At 37.1% G+C, this 18,681-nt stretch overlaps 1 protein-coding gene across 5 annotated transcripts in view; it reads right to left on the reverse strand.

The window, feature by feature from the left end:
* The window catches only part of RBMS3 (RNA binding motif single stranded interacting protein 3), a 706,233-nt gene that overhangs the window by 474,526 nt on the left and 213,026 nt on the right, over positions 1–18,681 (reverse strand). For all 5 annotated transcript variants that reach the window (XM_040055262.2, XM_040055272.2, XM_040055279.2 and 2 more), the window contains one exon: positions 18,063–18,236. In XM_040055262.2, coding sequence (XP_039911196.1) covers positions 18,063–18,236 — 174 coding nt within the window. The remainder of the gene's footprint in view (positions 1–18,062; positions 18,237–18,681) is intronic.

The following is an 18,681-nucleotide window of genomic DNA, read 5'->3' on the forward strand; positions in this document are numbered from 1 at the left end:
CTTTACCAGTTGCAGGAATATTATTTTTACATTTAATTTAAGAGCAGATACAGATGTGAAAGGTGAATTTTTTAACCACATCAAGAAATATTCCAAAATTTACTACTTGTGCCTTCTGGAAGTGATGCAGCAGCATACTATCAAGGCAGCTTCTTAAAATGAATAGTGTGACTACCTCAATCCCCACCCATCCTGGAAAGTTAGTTTACTATCATGCAGTTCTGCAGGAAAATTATTGTTATGTTACAATTTTGTATAGGCTTTATTTAATGAACCACTACCAAGCTGAAGAATTTTTTCTCAAAACTTACAGATTTAGATTGACCTATAATAAAACTGAATAATTTGTAGGATTTAATTTACTGAGATTTGGAGTCCTTTAGGATTTACCAAAATATTCAGTGATGTTAATGTAATTATTCTCAGGAAGGCTCTTTGTTGTTCTTGGGGTTTGGGGTTTTTTTTTTCCTCCTTGGGTTCATTTGCTTTTACTACTGCACATCACTCCCCTTCGATACACAAAATCCAATGCAAGCAAAGTGACTAGCCAAAAATAAGTTCATTTGCAGGGGTACACTCCCATTTGCAGGTTCTGGTCTTTGGATTTTTCATGCTTTGCTGAGCACTTCATTTGGGTTGGCAGATTCAGTGAGTCATATGGTGACAATTCTCATTTTGTGCAGCATCTGAAATGTCCACTCATGGCATCAGTGACAGCTAAAATTAGATATTTGGCGAAGCAGTCCTAGGAACTAAGGGCTTGATCGTGTTGCCTAATTATAGCTGCCTAGTGCCATTTGAGCTGCCCTGGAGTACCCCCAGCAACCACAGAGACCTGGCAGGTATCACACAAAACCTACAGGAGACCTGCAGTCCTCCAGAGCGGGAGCTGTAGGCAAGGAAGAATAACCCCACGACATTTCAAAGGGCACAGGACCTTTTGTTTAGACTCATTTAGGAACGGAACATTATGTGCTTGCTACTGGGATATTGAAGAGATCAATTCTCTTGTCTTGGTTTTTTCTTGCATCACATTCCATCTCATTGCAGGTGGGTGCATGAACTCTCAGTGTTGCTCTGTGCCTGCTCTCTGGCACAGAGCACAAGGAATAAAAAATGTGAAAATAGGTCAGAGCAAGCGTTAATTTTGGTGGGGTGAAGAGGTGAGTAGAGAACCTCTTCCAGGGAATGGAAGGGAGAGCCTGCATATTTTCTCCATATTCATCTCATCACTTGTTCACATCAGAGGAATAAAAGAGATATGCTTAAGGAATTGTTCATGTTAGTTCCTATTGTGGGTTTTCCTTGGAGGTGTCCAAAGCAGAATCCAGTCTTGCTTAATTTGTGAAATTCAACATAATTTCAGACTGGGGTTGATAAGGTTTGTGTTTAGGGAATCTTGACGGCAACTCTAAAGATTGTAATTCTTCATCCACCTCTCTTTTCTGACAAGATTGTATAAAAGTAGAATAAAAAATGGCTTTATTCTTCTTTTCCACATTAAGCAGAAAATGGCTTTCTTGAGATTATGCATTTGCACTGGACTCAAGAAAACAGACCCCTGCAGAGCATGAAATGACACTGGGGAATATATTTTCCTTGACATAGTGGGCATTTTTCATCTGTCTGAGGCAGCTCTCCACATTCCCCCCTCCCTTTTTATTTTTAACATAGTTATGCAGCACCTCATGTCAGCACTCATTCTTATATTCTCCTTAAAAAGAAAATGAGCACCAACAGTACAGAGGGACAAATAATGCTTATCATAATAAAAACATTACGGTCTCAAGGAACTAAGCACTATTTGGAAAAATGGTATGAAAAATACAACGCTCATGTAGTTTCCCAGAGCCCAAAATTTCAAATTTACTCATGAAGGTGTAAAATATTTCCTAGAAATCTGCTGAAATTACATGAAATCTAATAGTCTGATGCCGAAGGCAGGGCTAATAAACCTTCCCTGCTTCAGCCCAAAAATTCAATTGCCTGAATAAACAATACTCAACAACTACCACAGCTCAAGTGTCTCCTGAATATTACATCTTTTCTCCAACAAAATAAATCTCATCGAGGCCAATATTGATTCTGACTGGCATATATTTCTGTTCAGATCAGCAATTTGCCTTTTTTTTTTTTTTTTTTAAAGCTGAATCAATGCACATTGGTCTTACATTTTTCTGATAGGGGAATTGCTTCTAAACTCCTCTGCTTTCTGCATTAACTCAATCTGTTCAGCTGCACAATAGATTGGTTAAGACAATTATTAGTGATATGACTGGAGTTATTTGTTCACCATCATTAGCAAATAGTGCATTCAGAGCATGATCTAGAAATAGCATGCTTAAAGAGTGGCTAAATGGAACAAATGTTTAAAAGTAGTGTGCTGTTAATGAACAAGGATATTCATTGAAGTACTTCTCAGTCAGAAACGGAGATAAGAAGTTTGCTGTTGAGCAAAGATCATTCAAGATATTTCAGCACCCAGACTGGTGGAGAGCCATGCCAGGAGTTCCTGGTATTCAGTGACTTCTGTGGGATGAATTGTCACCACACAGCACATCCTCAAAAGCCAAAATGCCACCTTGCTCTTGCTTCCATAGAGAAGCCCAGAGGTTGTGGAGTCTCCATCCCTGGAGATATTTAGGAATCACCTGGTCACAATTCTATCCCATGTGCTCTGGGATGGCCCTGCTTGAGCAGGGAGGCTGGACCAGCTGACCCCACCGTGGTCCCTTCCAACCTGACCCATTCTGTGATTCTTGAAGCCTGGGAAGTGCATAGGCTGAATGGATATACCCAGAGGTGTTTCATTAGAGTTGGTTTGGTCTCATTTTAGTGTCTAAAAGTATTAGTGTCTAAATGTTTGAACAATTATATTTTCTTTATAACCATTAGTCATGTTTTTATGAAAACAAGGTCCAAGAAAATATCGTCAGCTTGACTGAAAAGCACACCGCAAATTTATGTCATCTTAATATTAAATCAAGGAAATGTTGTATTTGTTTCAATACTAGAAAATTATAAAGTATAGAAATGTATTGGTACTCTATTTAATAAATATCCAACATTTAGCAGTCCCAAATAGTTTAAAGTAATTCTAGTAGAAGGGATAAGATTTGGAGAATTTTAAAATATATATATGCTTGTTAGACAAGATTTTGAACAAATTTTAATAAATTACATTTGGATTAAGTAGATCATGTATTAGTTTATTTATGTCTTATGCTTCAGCTGGGGTCTTAAATCTGTCATAATGCTACAGAGAAGAAAAATATTTTAAGATGGATAGAGATGGGGCAGTTAGGAGAGAAAATTAAAAGTTTATGAACTGATCTCATATTCCTACACTGAAAGAAAAAAATACACTGAAAGAAAAAAATACAGACTTCTTATTAAAACCCTGTGGCACCTTGATGCAACTATCCCTTGAGTATGATCTGGCAGTGTCAGGTAGAGTTTCTTGAAGACTCAGATCTTTTGGCTTCTAAAATAGTAAGAAATAACCCAAGCAATCTTTTTTTCTGAATCACCGTATCAGGATTAAACAATCTGTTCATGGAAGCAGATTTTTCAAGAATTTTTTTTATGTACGACACTAGAGAAATGATGTGGCATTTAAATCACTTATATAAATCTGGTGAAAAGGTTGCTTTATTTGCTGCGTGTATTGTTTAAAAGTAAACACACAAGGAATTTGACAATCTGAATCTTCTATCTGAGAAACTGTACACCTATTCTTTACACTTAGAGAGAGGTTTCCTGTCAGCATTCATGAATTTCTCTCTTGACCCTGAGCAGCAAGAGAAGCAGCCTGAGATATATTGCAAAGGCAAATGTTTAAAGTTTATATCAATATACACGTGGGACAAAGGTAATTTACTCAGTGAAGGAAGAACCCCCTGCTACATTTAATCTTGCTCAAGTACATGGGAAAGTGCCCTTACAGCTGTGGTTTCTCTCTGCCTTTTTAACCCAACTACTGAGAAGCCCTTTCCTTCTCATGAAACACCTTAAACCCAAAGCCTAATTAAACTAGTAAAACAGCACTAAACCTGGTGGGCAGACTTATGTCCAGTCACTACAGTTTGCAATTAGATTTTGGGTGAGAGTACAGGAAATCGATGTTATGTTCACCCTGTAATGAGAACATAAACACTTCCATATTAAAGGATTATTTCCTTAAAGTCCCCACTGGTAGGCAGGAGATCCTTTCACCTGTGAAAAAACAAAACCTATCAAAGAAAATAGTGGGAAGCAAAAAAATCTCTTTGCCTCATGTGGAAAAAGATATTTTCCTTTCTCCCATGATCTCCAGAAAAGCCAGATGAGGACAGAAAAGAACAGTATATATATATACATGTGGTCAAAACAACAAGGTCAGGGCAAAACTCAGAGCCATTTTTCCTCTTTAGAACCATCCGAACCAGACTTGTTTCAGTGTATTGATGCAGTAGATAATAAAGAAAACAAAGACAAAGAAGTCCACGTTGGCATCAAACACCTTTCATCTACTTTTGATCACTGGTGAATACAAACAGGAATGTCTTGGTTGAGGCCAGTGGGACTTCATCACCTCTAATCATGTGAGAGTTTGGCTGATTGTATTCTCCAGACAGAAACTGCAAGTGTATATTTTGGGGGTTTTAGAGAGGGAAAAGCAAAAGTGAAATAACTGTGGGAGACATTCTGCAAAGCACTAGGGACAGGAATCTGCATTATAAATGTCCAATATATCAGCAAGGAGTCTCACACACAGATGCAGATCTGCTGATACCAACACCATCACTGAACACCACCGTAGTTAGAGACTTCATTGAAGAAACCTTCCCTTCCTTGTGAAATTTAAGAATTGTATAAAGCAGAAAAAATCTTCTCCTTGCAATATGTAATTTGCACAGAATGACTCTCAAGTTTCTCCTCCAGTTCCCTGTTTGGACCAGCAATTAATACTTTGTGATCACTAGCCTTGTTTACATTTGCTTTTCAATTCCATTTTATTCACTGTCGTTTAAAACAGAATGAAGTATTTTCGTTTTGGATGTACTGAAATTAGATGGTTTTACTCTTTCACACTTAACTCCTAAAAATGTATAGGGTTGGTATAAAAAGAATTCATTGAGTGGGAATGACATCTCTGTTGGGTCTTGGGTTTTCTTGGGGGTTTTGGTGAGCAAGGGGCAGGGTATTGGGGTTTTTTAGAAAAAATTTAAATATGGAAAAGAAAAGTCATTAAGAATGTTATAGCCAACAATGTAAGTTCACTTTTGCTGAAAGAGATTATATTTAGTTGGGGTTTTTTCCCTCCTTCTTTATATTTGACATGTTGTTTACAGACAGTTTAGCTGTTTTCCCCAAAACATAATCTGATATGCATTTTTCTTTCTGTGTGGGTTTAGTCTTCCTTTTTCTGAGGAAAAAAATCTTTACACTTCCCTCCTATCCCCACCCCCCCCATCCCCCCCATTTTTTTTTGGTCTTAAATAAGGAAAAATATTTTCAACTATGACAGTTACTCTATCCAGAGGGACTACCACCAACACAGACACTCCTTATGAGGTTAACAAGACTAGAAAAAGGTGTTTATTCATGTGGAACATGTTGCAATAAAATATAAAAATGGGATGTAGTCATTCAAATAATTTAATTTATTTTTAGTCAGTTAACAAGACTTCAATGCTGGTTGCTCTTTAAAAAGCAGTTACTCATGAAGCCATACAACTTAGCCATCACAAAAACACTAACATGCTTAGCTTTTTAAAATTAATTTTATGTGATTTATTTTTGTTGTTTGTTTTCTTCTTCACTAACTTTTCAAGAAAAACAAAGTGATTGCCATGTGGTACACTCAGTCCTGGAACAGCAGCACATTCTTTTATTCCCAAATTCTGAGAAATTTTTTAGATCTACACAGCAGCCTGTATTTTCTCTGAAGGGAATTATACATTTTACCATAAGCAGATACAGTTTCTGTAGTCAGTTTGCCTATTGTGCAATACATGGATGTGAGAACAACAAACTGAATTCTCGTCCTCTTTCTATTGCCCCTTTTACCTTGAATTAATTCCTCTGGTTAAAAAAAAAAAAAAAAAAAAAAAAAAAAAGGGGAGAGGGGGGTATAGCGGGGTGGGGAGACGTATAGAGGGGGGTATGGAGGGCAACCAAAAAAGTCAATGCAGAGAATCACAAAATTACTCCATTTTACATTTCAGAAAAGTCAAAATGACCAAACTTCTGCTTCAGACACCCTCTACTGGAAAGCATCAAGTTTATATCTCTGCTCCTGATGTAACTGAGCATGCGGGAGGAAGTGGGGGAGCATGAACATTTAACTGGAAGAGGAGACTGGTATCTATTCCATAGATCATTGTCTTGCACTTCATGGGAGGAAAAGATTTGATGAATAAGTGCATCTGACTTTTTTGACTATGAGCAGCAAAAAGGATTCTGTTCAAAATTACGCAACATCACTTTAGCATCACACCAGACCTAAGTTTCTTTGGAAAGGTACAAGTGTCATAAACTTATCAGCAAGTGAAAATAGGAAATGAAATGAAAAGACTTTGCTATGATGCACACAAGCAGTAACCTGACTTACTTCCCCTACAGGTCGGATTTTTTTTTTTTTTTTTTTTTTTTTAGTTTGAACTAAATATATTTAAAATAAGTCTGTTCACTTTGAGCAATTTTCATGTAACAAGTGTGATGGGACAAAGCTGCTCTGCTGTTCTACATGAGCACAACCAGAAACTGTTTGTTTACCCAATGCAGAATTTTGTTCTGTAAGCAGATTTCATCTGTCATAAAGGTATTAATTATCTATTGACTATATTCACTCTGGGCTGAAACCCCTATATAGACTAAGTATCATAACTCAGTGATGGAAAGGTTTGCTCTTTAAGGAAAGGGTGAGAACTTTCACTCTTCAGAAACAGATTCTGAGCTACACTTCTGAAATCTTGGTCCCCCATTTTCATCACAATGACAGAAAAAAGTATTAAATTATCTAAGTAATGATGTATCTACTGTCACTGCTTTAAAATCTACATCCCAATGAACTAGTTGGAGAATGCTAACACATCCTTTTCCCCACATAGAAGTGCCAAGAGATTTTTAAAAGACTGAAAAGGCAATTCTATCAAGAAGCTTCAATATCTAATGAATTCTTTTACTTTCCAACGCCCAAACAAAATATTAGGATAAACAGCTTGACTTGGTATCAGGCATTGTTCATCGTATGCTCTCCTTTACAATGCTACAGCTTTCACAGTTCTGTTTGTCTTGCATAATGTACCGTATGTGGGGCAGTGAATTGCATTCCTTTCTAAGAGACCATGCTGAATTACTATTTCTTTCCCAGGACTCAGAGGTGAATAATTGCACCTGTCCTCCTTAAGCAGACAAAAGACATTAAGCAGCAGCCAAATGGAAAGAAAGATTTAAAAAGAAAATCACTTTATAGTTTGGCAGGAAAACAACTCAATCCAACCTTTCACCCAGCTGTATACAATATGAGGATTTCTATGAGCGCAGCTTCTGAAGAAAATGAAGTCTTAAAAGTGACATTGCCCTGATAACAAAGCAAAAATTGAGGTGCTTTCTAGAAGTTTAAGAGATCCTACATTTAAAATAAATCATTGACTATACAAAAAGAAAGGGGAAAAAAAAAAAAAAAAAAAAGAAAGAAAAAAGCTTGATGACACATCTAAGTGTTTGTGGGCAAATGTTCTCATTTATAGGATACAAACAAAGAAATAAAGTAGGATGAGAGAACAAATAAAACCACATGGCTTTTCCAAGACCACACAGAGATGCAGTAGGAGAACCTAGTGCAGAGCAGAAGTGAAGATGCTGGAACTTCCTGAGAACCTTGAGACTGTGTCACAGATTCGTGGCATCATTTAGGTTGGGAAAGACCTTTAAGACAGAGTCCAACCATAAAGATTTTGTGGCCATGCTGAACATAAAGGCTGAGTTTTGCTCTCCCTGGCTGCAAGCAGCTGGCAGGGAGATCTTCAGCAGCTCTGGTTTCAGCAGAGCAAGCCACGCTGGCAGGCATCCAGGGACAGGTCACCAGGGCAGAAGGACAGAGCCTCAACAGAGCATTTGCCTTTGGTGCCAGGAAATTCCTAGCACCTGACCATGCCAGAGGGCTAATGCTCAAAAAGACGATAAAAAAGCATGAAAGGTGAAAATACTGTAGAGAATCTCTGCAAAAATCTTTGTAATATTTCCAGAACCTTACATTTTTTTTCCTCTTGCATGGAAGCACACTGTATACCCAAGGAAAAAAGGTATTTGTACATAAATGGAAAAATATTCTGCTCCTTGTGAAACCTAAAGGTAGTCAGTCAATCTGGCAAAATCCAGGCAGTCCATCTTACAGCTAAAAATGTAAATGACATGGAAAATTATATTAAAATATGGACAGCCCCCAAATAAAATAAAAGCAGAAAAAAGGAAACAAAGGAGTGATGCCTTGAGGGGAGATGCCCTTGCAGAAAGCAAGTCTCTTTTCCCAAAAGCACAAATGTCAGTATCTGACATCCTAAATGAGAACCTGATACAGTATAGGAGAGACACTAGTGAAAAGCAAAGAACATAACTAAACATACCTGCTTTCAGCTAGAACTTTTGGGCTTCACTAGAACACCTCCGTCACCTTATAGTCACAAGTTTTAGAACAAAAGCAAACACTGCCTAGTTATACACTTGGAAAAAAATACAGAAAAGAGCTTGGTTTGACAGATAAGGTACCAACCTGGAATGAATGAAAACCAAAGCTCACAGCCATTCTTTTCCTCCAACAGCTGCAGGACCTTGGCTAGGATCCCTTTCAGTGCCACTGCTTCCCTTCCCATATTCTGTCCCATCTAGTTACATGCCATGGGATAGGAACTTTCTTTTACAGTATTTTTGACACAAATCTGAGGTCAACAGTTTCCTTATCAAGGAAAAAAGTCAACACAGCACTGTGATGAGTTTTCCCCTGGATTTCAGAAATAAATAAAGCCTGTTGTTTTGTAAATGTCTGTTTTTCCTCTCAAAAACTCCAGTTCCCTCCTTCAAGAGTGATTCAGAAATACCTTCCACAGAACACCTTCAGTCTCCTCAAAATAAAGTTCTCCCACAGAAAACCTAAAACTGGACAAAGGTAGAGAATTTAATGAAAAACTTGCCTAAGACAGACATACAGATCACAATGTCCCTCAGGTATAGATGAAACCTTTTCATCTTTTAGATGAAAAGTTAATAAAAGTGAACATTTCAACAAAGGTGACAAAGATGAAAATTTAGGTTGCTTAACAAATTAAGCACAGTCATGCAAGGAATTCTAGGATTTTGTTCTTTTTTTAGATCATGTGCTCTGAACAGAGTGTTCAAATCACTGGTGGAATATATGTCAGAAACCAGCAAGGGACAAATGATCTTTGGTCAGCATTTGTGTTTACAGTAAAGCAACATCTGAAATTTTTCAAGGGTAAAAAACCTGAAATGTCATCAAAAGAACATTTCAATTTTGACAAATCAATATTTCCTACAGACATGCATTTCTTCCATTTCCCTTTGTAAACAGAAGTTGCTGTTGACAGTGCTGTTGAATAGCATCCCTGATGTAAATAAATCCTCAAGGCAAGGAGATAGGCTCAAGTGCAAAAGGAAAATTTCATCCCTTATGCCTTCACTGAATTGGGTGGGTTTATATTAAATCAATAACCCCAATTAAAATTAAGAGAGAAGAGTAAGAGTCCATCAGCAAAATTATTTGAAGTAGCATTTGCTCAGACTAGTCCAAAACTGTTCATCCTTGGATGCTGCAATACAAGGAAGTTGTCTGACCGTGTTAGTTATTTAAAATGAGAGCAACACAGTTGCTGGCCTTTTGCAATAATCAATCTTTCAAAAAGTGACAGGAGTCTCCAAAACATGTGACAAGTTGGCAGTTTGTAGCATCTACTGTCAAGCCCTAATACCAGGATTTTCTCTGGAGCCTGAAGGAACTCATCACCTTAACTAACAAATCCTAAAGACAACCTGTCTGGCTTACTGAAAATGAGATAGAGAAGCTAAATTAGAACCATACACCTCCTGCTAAATTAAAGCAGAAAACCAAAACAAACACTGGAAGCACGTACATACATATATATAGACACACCATCATGAATACAGACAGAAAGGCATATAAAGATATGTATAGGTAGATATATATCTGTAGCTGTAAATTATAGACATTTACTGAGATCTGTATTTACTGCCTCCTACGAGCCTATTTTACAGTCTAAATTTAGGGAATTTTCTTCTCTTAAAAAAAAAAAAAAAAAAAAAAAAAAGGAAGAAAAAAGCATCTGGTTTGGGTTTATTAAAAATACCATCTTTCTGTGTCTTCTTCCATTTCAGTATGCAAGAATAAAGAATTTAGAATCAGCAAGAAAATTCCCATAGAGTCTGTTTATAAACAAAAAGTTCCCATCTCCAAACCGGTTGACTTTATTAGCATTTGGAAGTGATGAGAATCTTGCCAGCAGTGGTTATTTTACCAATAAATAAGTGTTGTGGATATATCTGTATAAGCACTTTTGGTAATTTCAAAGATCTCAATTACACTTCCCATGAAGTATATTTTCTTCTTGAAAATAAGGGCACTAGTTATATATGAGGGATTTTTTTCCAATCTCTCTAGCAACAATTGTTGAAGAAAAAAATATTTTTCCTGTGTTTTTTGCAGAAAATTTGACTCTTTTTCTGTTAAATAACATGAAAGAAACAAATCAATAAAAGGCATCAACAAACAAATCTACAAAATTCTTAACTTAATCTGTTAGGGTTAAGAGAAACAATGACAAAGCATAATTCATGTGATGTGTAAATGAGCAGAGGATACTGGAAAAAATAAAATTAAAACAAGATTTGCACATAAAAACCAGAATTCTGAAACCAGACATCTCTAAACTCACTTACGTGGAACTTCTCCATTTCCCCAGACTTTCTGAAAAATATTTGTTGCAAGTCAGTTGAAGAGTTTTGTGTTGTCATTGCTCTCCCTCCCCTCTGAGAGGGATTGCCCTCTGAGAGGGCATTCAACTTCAAACTGTAATTGCCATCCATCAAAAGTACTCCAGAAAGGAAAAACTCACTTGGTCGACCTGAACCACCCGTGAGCAGTGGCCTTTCACACACTCCACAGATCTGGCGGCCAGCATCCACGGCACTGTCCCTTTGCAGGAGCCAAGCAGAGCCACAGGCAGCATTTAACACAATTATTACAGCATCACGTATGAATTTTTGAATAAAACTACTCTTTGAGGTAAAATACATTAAACTACTTTGGCTAGAGTTCTGTATTGCTGGTGACTTTTCCCTGCAACCCTTCACTAAAGTTACATTTCAAAGCTTAATACACAAAACAAATATGCTGGATAACTCAAAGGCTGAATGTAAAACACATTGGTGGATTTTTTTTTTTTTTTTTTTTTTTTTTTTTTTTTTTTTTTTTTTTTTTAAGGCCTGGCCAAGTTTTAATGGGCTGTCACACACGAATTATTATGAAAGCACTACAATGAACTGAGCTGATAAGCTGATCTGATCAGAATTAACTGCATGTGATTGCTGCTTTGAAAAGCTGGCCTAAAGAGGCAGCATTGAAAGCAATCTCACAAGTCACTGGTACCACTTGCCTCAGCTGTAAGTAAGCACAGATGGTGAGAAAAGTTAATTAAGAGACATATTTGTTTGGGGGTTTGAAATTTCCACCCTCTCTTCTCCAAAGAAGCCAGGCCACAGTGAAAATGTGTTTTACGTTTGTGGCCTAATAAGTTCATGTTTTTCAGGCTCTGTTCCTGTAGATGGAGGTAATAGATAAACAGAATAAATAATTTATGTCAGTAGTTAGCATATGGATTTGCAGCTGATCACTAAGCTACTCATTATACCTGATAGCTACAACACCTCATCAATTAAAAATATTCCTTTCTCCACAATCCTTCATTACTTTTCTCCTAACTGGCCCAGCTTCTCTCTTATAGCACAACTGATACCTAGCAATGGAGATCTCATCTTCTTAATTCCCACTTTATTAACTGCCTCTTCATTTTATACTCTCACTTGTTCTTGCAGAATTTCATAAGGAACATGTCAGCAACTACATAAAATAGCTTCTGTTGATACACTTCTCTTTTACTTCTGGTTGGGAGCTTGCTTTCCTACTTCTTTCCAGCCAGTGCTTGATCTTTCCCCAGATTAACTAATGGGGGAAAGCTGCGGTTGTCACCAACTTCAGAAGATCAAAACACATCATTTACACTTTATATACTGTTAGACTGTGACCAAAGTGGCATCTGGCAGACATTTTGCACAATAGTCCTTTGACAGTGGACTCACTTCTTGGACCCATTTCCACATTTTTTTCATCTGTGGCTATTATAATGACAAGCACCAAAGAAATACTGGTTAGAGAATGGTAGGGAGAAATCTCATATGAAAGGTGCATGGAGGTAAAAAAGAGTTAACACTAAGGACAGAGAAAGCTAAGACTTCAGAACTTCAAGTGTAATTGAGAGGTTCTTAGAGAGACACTTCCAATTCATGCCTACTGTACTATTTATTTCCTTTCCCATCATTGCTGATTATAAGGATGTGCATGTGTAAAAAGAAGCTTCTTCCTCTCTAATCAGACCAACTCTGCTCCATGAATCCACAATCCACTGTTCGTGACATTACAAAATTAATCAGGCAGGAGGCTCAAGACAGACCAGAAAGTGACAGTTTTTGTTTAAACAGATATCTCAGAAATTAGCCATGTCAGGATTATACTGCATAAGCATTTCACTCTCAGCACTGCTTCTTTCTCTAAGAAGAGGTGCAACAGAATTACTCACTGGAAAGACCTTAGTATTTAAAAACAAACAAACAAACAAACAAACAAACAAACGAAACTTGATTGCTGATCTGCTCTACCTATATTTCTGGAGAAATAAAGCTCTGTTCTGAATAGGACACCCATGCTATGTATTATATACTTCCTGAATTTAAAGAAAGATGCTTCTTAAATCATTATCTTTGCATTATAATGTATGGTCACATCATTTATGATCAATCTTATGAATTTGGTATGCATCAGTAAATTACTTGTCAGTCTTATTTTGGTGTTATAGAACCAACTTTGAGTAGAATATTTAATTTAAAAAATGTGTTCCCTAATTAGGTTTACATTGAAGAGAACAGGATCACATCAGAAAAGCAAAGATTCATAACCCATTCCAGCCCTGCACTGAGAACCTTACTACATCATTCTGCAAAGGTTTTAGCCCAAAGCTTGACCTGTGTTTTTATATATATAAATATATATATATACACCTTAAACTAATAATTTAGCCATTATATATATGTATGCATACAAATTGATAATTGTATCTCACACTCTCAGGTGGTCCCTAAAAATTGTATTATTTAGTCACATAAAAATGGCAGGGTTTCTAATTTTATAAATGTATACAAAATAAGTTGTTAAAACAGTCAATCACTGAGAGCTCCCTACAGATGTTAATCCAATTTGTGTGGTAATGATCAGAACAGTCAGTTTACATAAAGCATTACAGCTGTGCAATGCTGCAGTCCGGCAGTTCTGTCATCAGCAATGAGGCTTACCTACCTGGAACTGGAAATTTTTCCGATGGACTCTGCATAGTCATGCTGACAGTGAGTAAGCCCTTCCATTAGACTTGTCCACACTGACAGCCTTGCCCCCTTTTCTGCTTTTCTGTCCAAGGATTGTCAACAGAAATGCGTAAAAGGAGCTACAGCTCCTTCTACTGGGTCTTCAGATTTCTTAAAGATTTGAGATCCTACTAGGGCTTGGAGAAATGAGTGGGAAAATGCCAGTAGTGCCTCATAGTGCTCTGTATCACTTTTTTTTTTTTTAATTCTGCTTTCCACATTCCAACTAACAACATAATTTTAGAAGCAATCACGCATTTAAAGAAGCTGTCGAAGAAGTCTGGGGACAGACTGTTGGAATGGGGACTGCTAAGCAAACTGATTGTCTGATCCATATATGACATCTCAGCTGTTACAGCTTGTAAACATTATGTGTAGAGCTCCAAATAATAACTCTACAGATTTAACCAATCATGCTTTGAAGGCTGTCACTGATCTAGTGGAGCATGACCAAATCCTGTTAGAGTGCAGAACAGATACTAGCTGAAAGTCTTACATACGGTGGGTTAGGTATCTAGATAAGGACTTCAAAGATGTTGCACATGCTACAGAGACGTACGCACACGGAGAAATTAACACACACAGCTAAATTCATCATCCCAGGGGCATACAACAAAGGTTGCAAACCCTGCAGGGTAACACACTGTAACAGTTCTGTCTGCTTCATCAGAGAGTATCACATAGCCAAATTCCTTCATAAGGACTGACTTTCAAAAATGTGAGCATGGCAGGTATGTGAGACTGCTACATGAATATCCAAGAAAGGTGTAAAAAACTCCTTTACAATTTCAGCTGGAATACTGCAAAGCTGATGAGATCTGTGTTTGTTTGCTCACTTAACTTTAAAGCAACAGCACAGTTTAAGTACTGTACAGTAAGTAGTTAATTTGTTAGATTTAATACAGTGGACAATATTTCTAAAGATCTGTGAAATTCTATCATCCTTCCAGCAAAACGTGGAGAAAGGGAAATGACGTGAGTCTCTAAGACTTTTGGGTAGGAAGCCTGTGTAGATGCAAAAGTGCTCAAAGGACACTATCACTCAAAGATTCGTATCTTGCCTAGCAGGGACAATCAGAATTATTTTGTCTATTTTTTATCTTCCTTTGTGAAGAAAGTTCAAGAGAAAAGCATGTTAGATGACTAGGTGTCTTCTCCTATTCTCAACACTACATGCTGTATTTTTCTGGCTGCAAGCCTCTGGATGTGAATGTCAGAATTTCAAGCCCCTAATATCAAAAATCATTCACTATGTGAGGACCATCTACTACATTATCATTTATACTTGTACACACAGATCCTGCAAGGTATTCTGCTTTCCAGTATAGCTAGAAATTAGCACCTTTTTGTTTGTTAAAAAAACTGCATTGCACTGTTGACTGGCACAATGTGCAGTTTGTTTTTCCCTTAGATAACTCAAGAGCTGAAAAATTACCCTGTTTAAACAAACTTCCTGTTCTTTTCTTTCCTAGGGTGGAAAGACTGCTTTTAATCAATGATTGCAGCATTATGGAACAGAGATGCCAAGGGTGCTCTCTGAGAAAACCAAATAAAAACTCCACCTTTGGCTCTGACATACTCAGGACCAGCCAGAGTCATAACAGTCTCTTAACACTGAACTTTGGAAGATATTTTTTCTTTCATTTAGATTTAAAAAAAAAAAAAAAAAAAAAAAAAAAAAAAAAAAAAATTAGAGGGTGGTTTTTTTTGTTTGTTTGTTTGGTTTTGGTTTTTTTTGTTACATTTAGCCCAATTAAAATGATTTTTTTTTTCTCCTTCAGCTTTTCTCCAAACAGCAGAGAAATCCAAAGCTTTTCTCCTGGCGCTGTCTTTGTGGACTAATATCTTTAAGTACTTCAAGGGGCAGATCCAGCTCCCTGACATTTGTCTGCCTTGAACTTGCAAGGCACCTGTAAGTTTGTTAGCCTCCAAAGTGTCAAGGAACTGCAATAATCTTTAGACATATTCCATGTGGGAGGTTTTGCAGAAACAGCTTCATACAGCTCTACAACCTACAACTTGTTCTGGTGCCCCAGTGTCAGATGAGGGCAAATACAATCCTCTGAAGTAAAGTAGATATCCAGTTGAGCACATATTACTGGGAAGAATCACGAATAAAGGATCCAGCTTTTATTGTTTTCATTTTCCATAAAAAGGTTGGTTTGAGGCCAGATTAAACAAATCCAAATTAGAAACAGGAATCAGACAAATTCTAACTTTATCATATACAATGAAACAGATATCCAACCAAATATTAAAGCTGGTTTTTTGCCTTTTTTTTTTTTTTTTTTTTTCTTGGAAACTTGAACTTCATTTGATGCAGCAGAAGGGAGGAGCTGGATTTCCTGGAGTGCCTTACCCAGGCCCGGCTTATGGACTCACCCTTAGAGAATACAGAAGTAGGGAAGGTATGGAAAAAATGTGCGATCACAGTGGTAGGCACTGCAATGGCAGCTAACCTGTTACAACTTCTGACCACCAGCTTAAGAAATCTGTCCGATCTCTGCTGAGTAGCACTGCAACAGAGCTCCGCAGATGAACTGGAACCAAGAAATGTGCCAAGTTTTGTGTTTAACCCAGGGAAGCTGAGGGCAGAACTAATCAACCAATCTGCACAAAGGTTTATGTGATTTTGCACATTCTAAAATCTCTGCTTTATGGCAATAAGATAAATCAACTTCCAGACTAATGTATCATTCCAGTGACTACATATTAGGATGCTCAATGAAAAAAAATATTGTATAGATTGTATAACTACAACATACAGATATTGTACTGCAATTCTAGTGGAGCTAGAATCAAACCAGCTTGATTCTACCCTCAACTAATCTCAACTTTAGTCTAAACAAAGGAAAAAGGAACTATGGACGTAGCTTGAAAAGACTGAAATTTCAATTCAAATTTTAAGCTCTCTTCCAGAAAGTAGAGCATTCTTCTTGTATGTTTTTTTGCTAAGCAGTGTCAAAACTTGAGTCACAGAGGGGATAGTGTTTATTCTAAATTAACAAAGTTAAGAGCAGTTAATGACTTGAATACCCACAGTTTAAGATAAATTAAGCTGTCATGGGACTCTTTTTGAGCCATCATTCTAAACCAGGAAAATATGTGCCCTTTTGATGTCAAATACTTTATATTTCCTCACAACAGTTTTTATCATTTTCAATGATACCATGATGGAAGTGAGCAAACAGAAGAATGCATAGAGATGTTTAATTTATTCTGAGAACTCATCATCTCAGACATAAAGTAAGATTTCACAAATTTATTCCTTTCTTTTGTTTCAAACACCATGTTAATGTTTGAGACAGTTCCTAACCCAAACTTCCAGTCAGAAGTCTGTTGTCAGGTAAGATAGCAAATCTAAATGAAATCACAAAGATCTCACAACAATAAGACTGCATGGCACGATTTCCATTGTGAACCAAAAGTTGCATTTTCCCATTTCCCTACTGGAATTCACTATGGGATGGCAAAACTTCATTACGTACACAGCAGGAGGTTAAGATGCTATGTCCTTTGAGAAGTTCTAAAACCAAATGTCCAAAACTGTGTTCAAATCCAAACATTAAAACAACAAAGTTTGGAGTGGGGAAAAAAGGAAGATTGTTTACACTAACAAGATTTTTCCCCATTAACTCTCTTGGGGTCTTTCAAAACCGGAAACTACATGAATGAAAGGGCTCTGTAATAAGCAGTCAACAATACCAATGTGACAAAACTCACCATCAGCCTATAGTTGTGACCCTTGCATGACTGTCAAATTAAAACATACAACAGCACAGAGCCACCCTTCCTCATTCTTTTTGGCCACCAGTTCATGCAATTACAGAAGACCGGTAGTCTTTGCTTAGCAACAAGATTGCATGTTCACTGCTGATCACATTAATGATAAAGCAGTGAGTCTAAACAAATCTAATGATGAAAAGAGATGCTCTCCTTCTCTGACTAATCCACACAATTTAAAATGTCTGAAATAGAAAGAATAATTCATTCATCTTACACGCTCACCAGAAACAGAAATGAGGCCATCTCTAATACTGCTTTTCAGGCTATGTTTCTGACGCCAAAACCTGGACATACAACAATAATTTCATGCAAGGAGAAAGAATGCTAAATGTACGAAAATATATATTTGCATAAATATGCATAAAGCCTTCACATTTGCTTATGTCAAAGATTCACTGTAATATTTTTTTTAGAGTTAAGGTTAGTACATGTGAGTTGTTCTGACTGGCACGGGACATAAAGATGGCTGCAGAAGGGCACTGAACCATCAGCCCCTGAGTGCCTCCACCTGCCAGGGAATCACAGAGCTCATTCAGGTAACTGCAGAAAAGGATTTCATTACTTACAGCAGGATGTCCAGCACAGTAGGTGTAGCTAGCATGAGACTGGTAGTGCAAGCTTGCTCTTGGAAAGGTGTATGTATTCCAAGCAGGTTGGCTGCTATTCCACTGGGAGCTAAAGCCAGGGCTCATGGTCACTCTTGATTTACTGTTTTGGTACGTTCTCACTGTGGAGCTGGACTATCAAAAAAGAAAGAAATGCAACGTAAAAATAGCTTTTAGGGTAGAATACAAATAATGCAGCTATAAATCATCTTTGTGCATATATGTAATGCTACATGGTCTGGAACTAACGTGAATGTTTCCTGTAAGGATCTGGGAAAAGCAAAAAATGGATTCCATCAAAGATATCCATGAAAGAGCTATGCCACTGTAATGCCCAAAAGGAAGACTGATGACTGTTAGACTTCAGGCAGAGATATAAATCAAATGGACAATTGATAAGTGATAGAAGCAAGGGGATTTTCTGAAAACGTGTAGGATGTACAATCCCAAGATTAATTGTAGAGACTTCCATATATTTTTATTATATTGACATTTATTGAACAAATGATCAGCTATGGCCATTTTACAGTAAATGGCAGTTTGGGGCCAATATTTAGATCTATTTCTTGGAGACTTGAAA

This window comes from Hirundo rustica, chromosome 1, assembly GCF_015227805.2.
Source record: "Hirundo rustica isolate bHirRus1 chromosome 1, bHirRus1.pri.v3, whole genome shotgun sequence".
Lineage (NCBI taxonomy): Eukaryota > Metazoa > Chordata > Aves > Passeriformes > Hirundinidae > Hirundo > Hirundo rustica.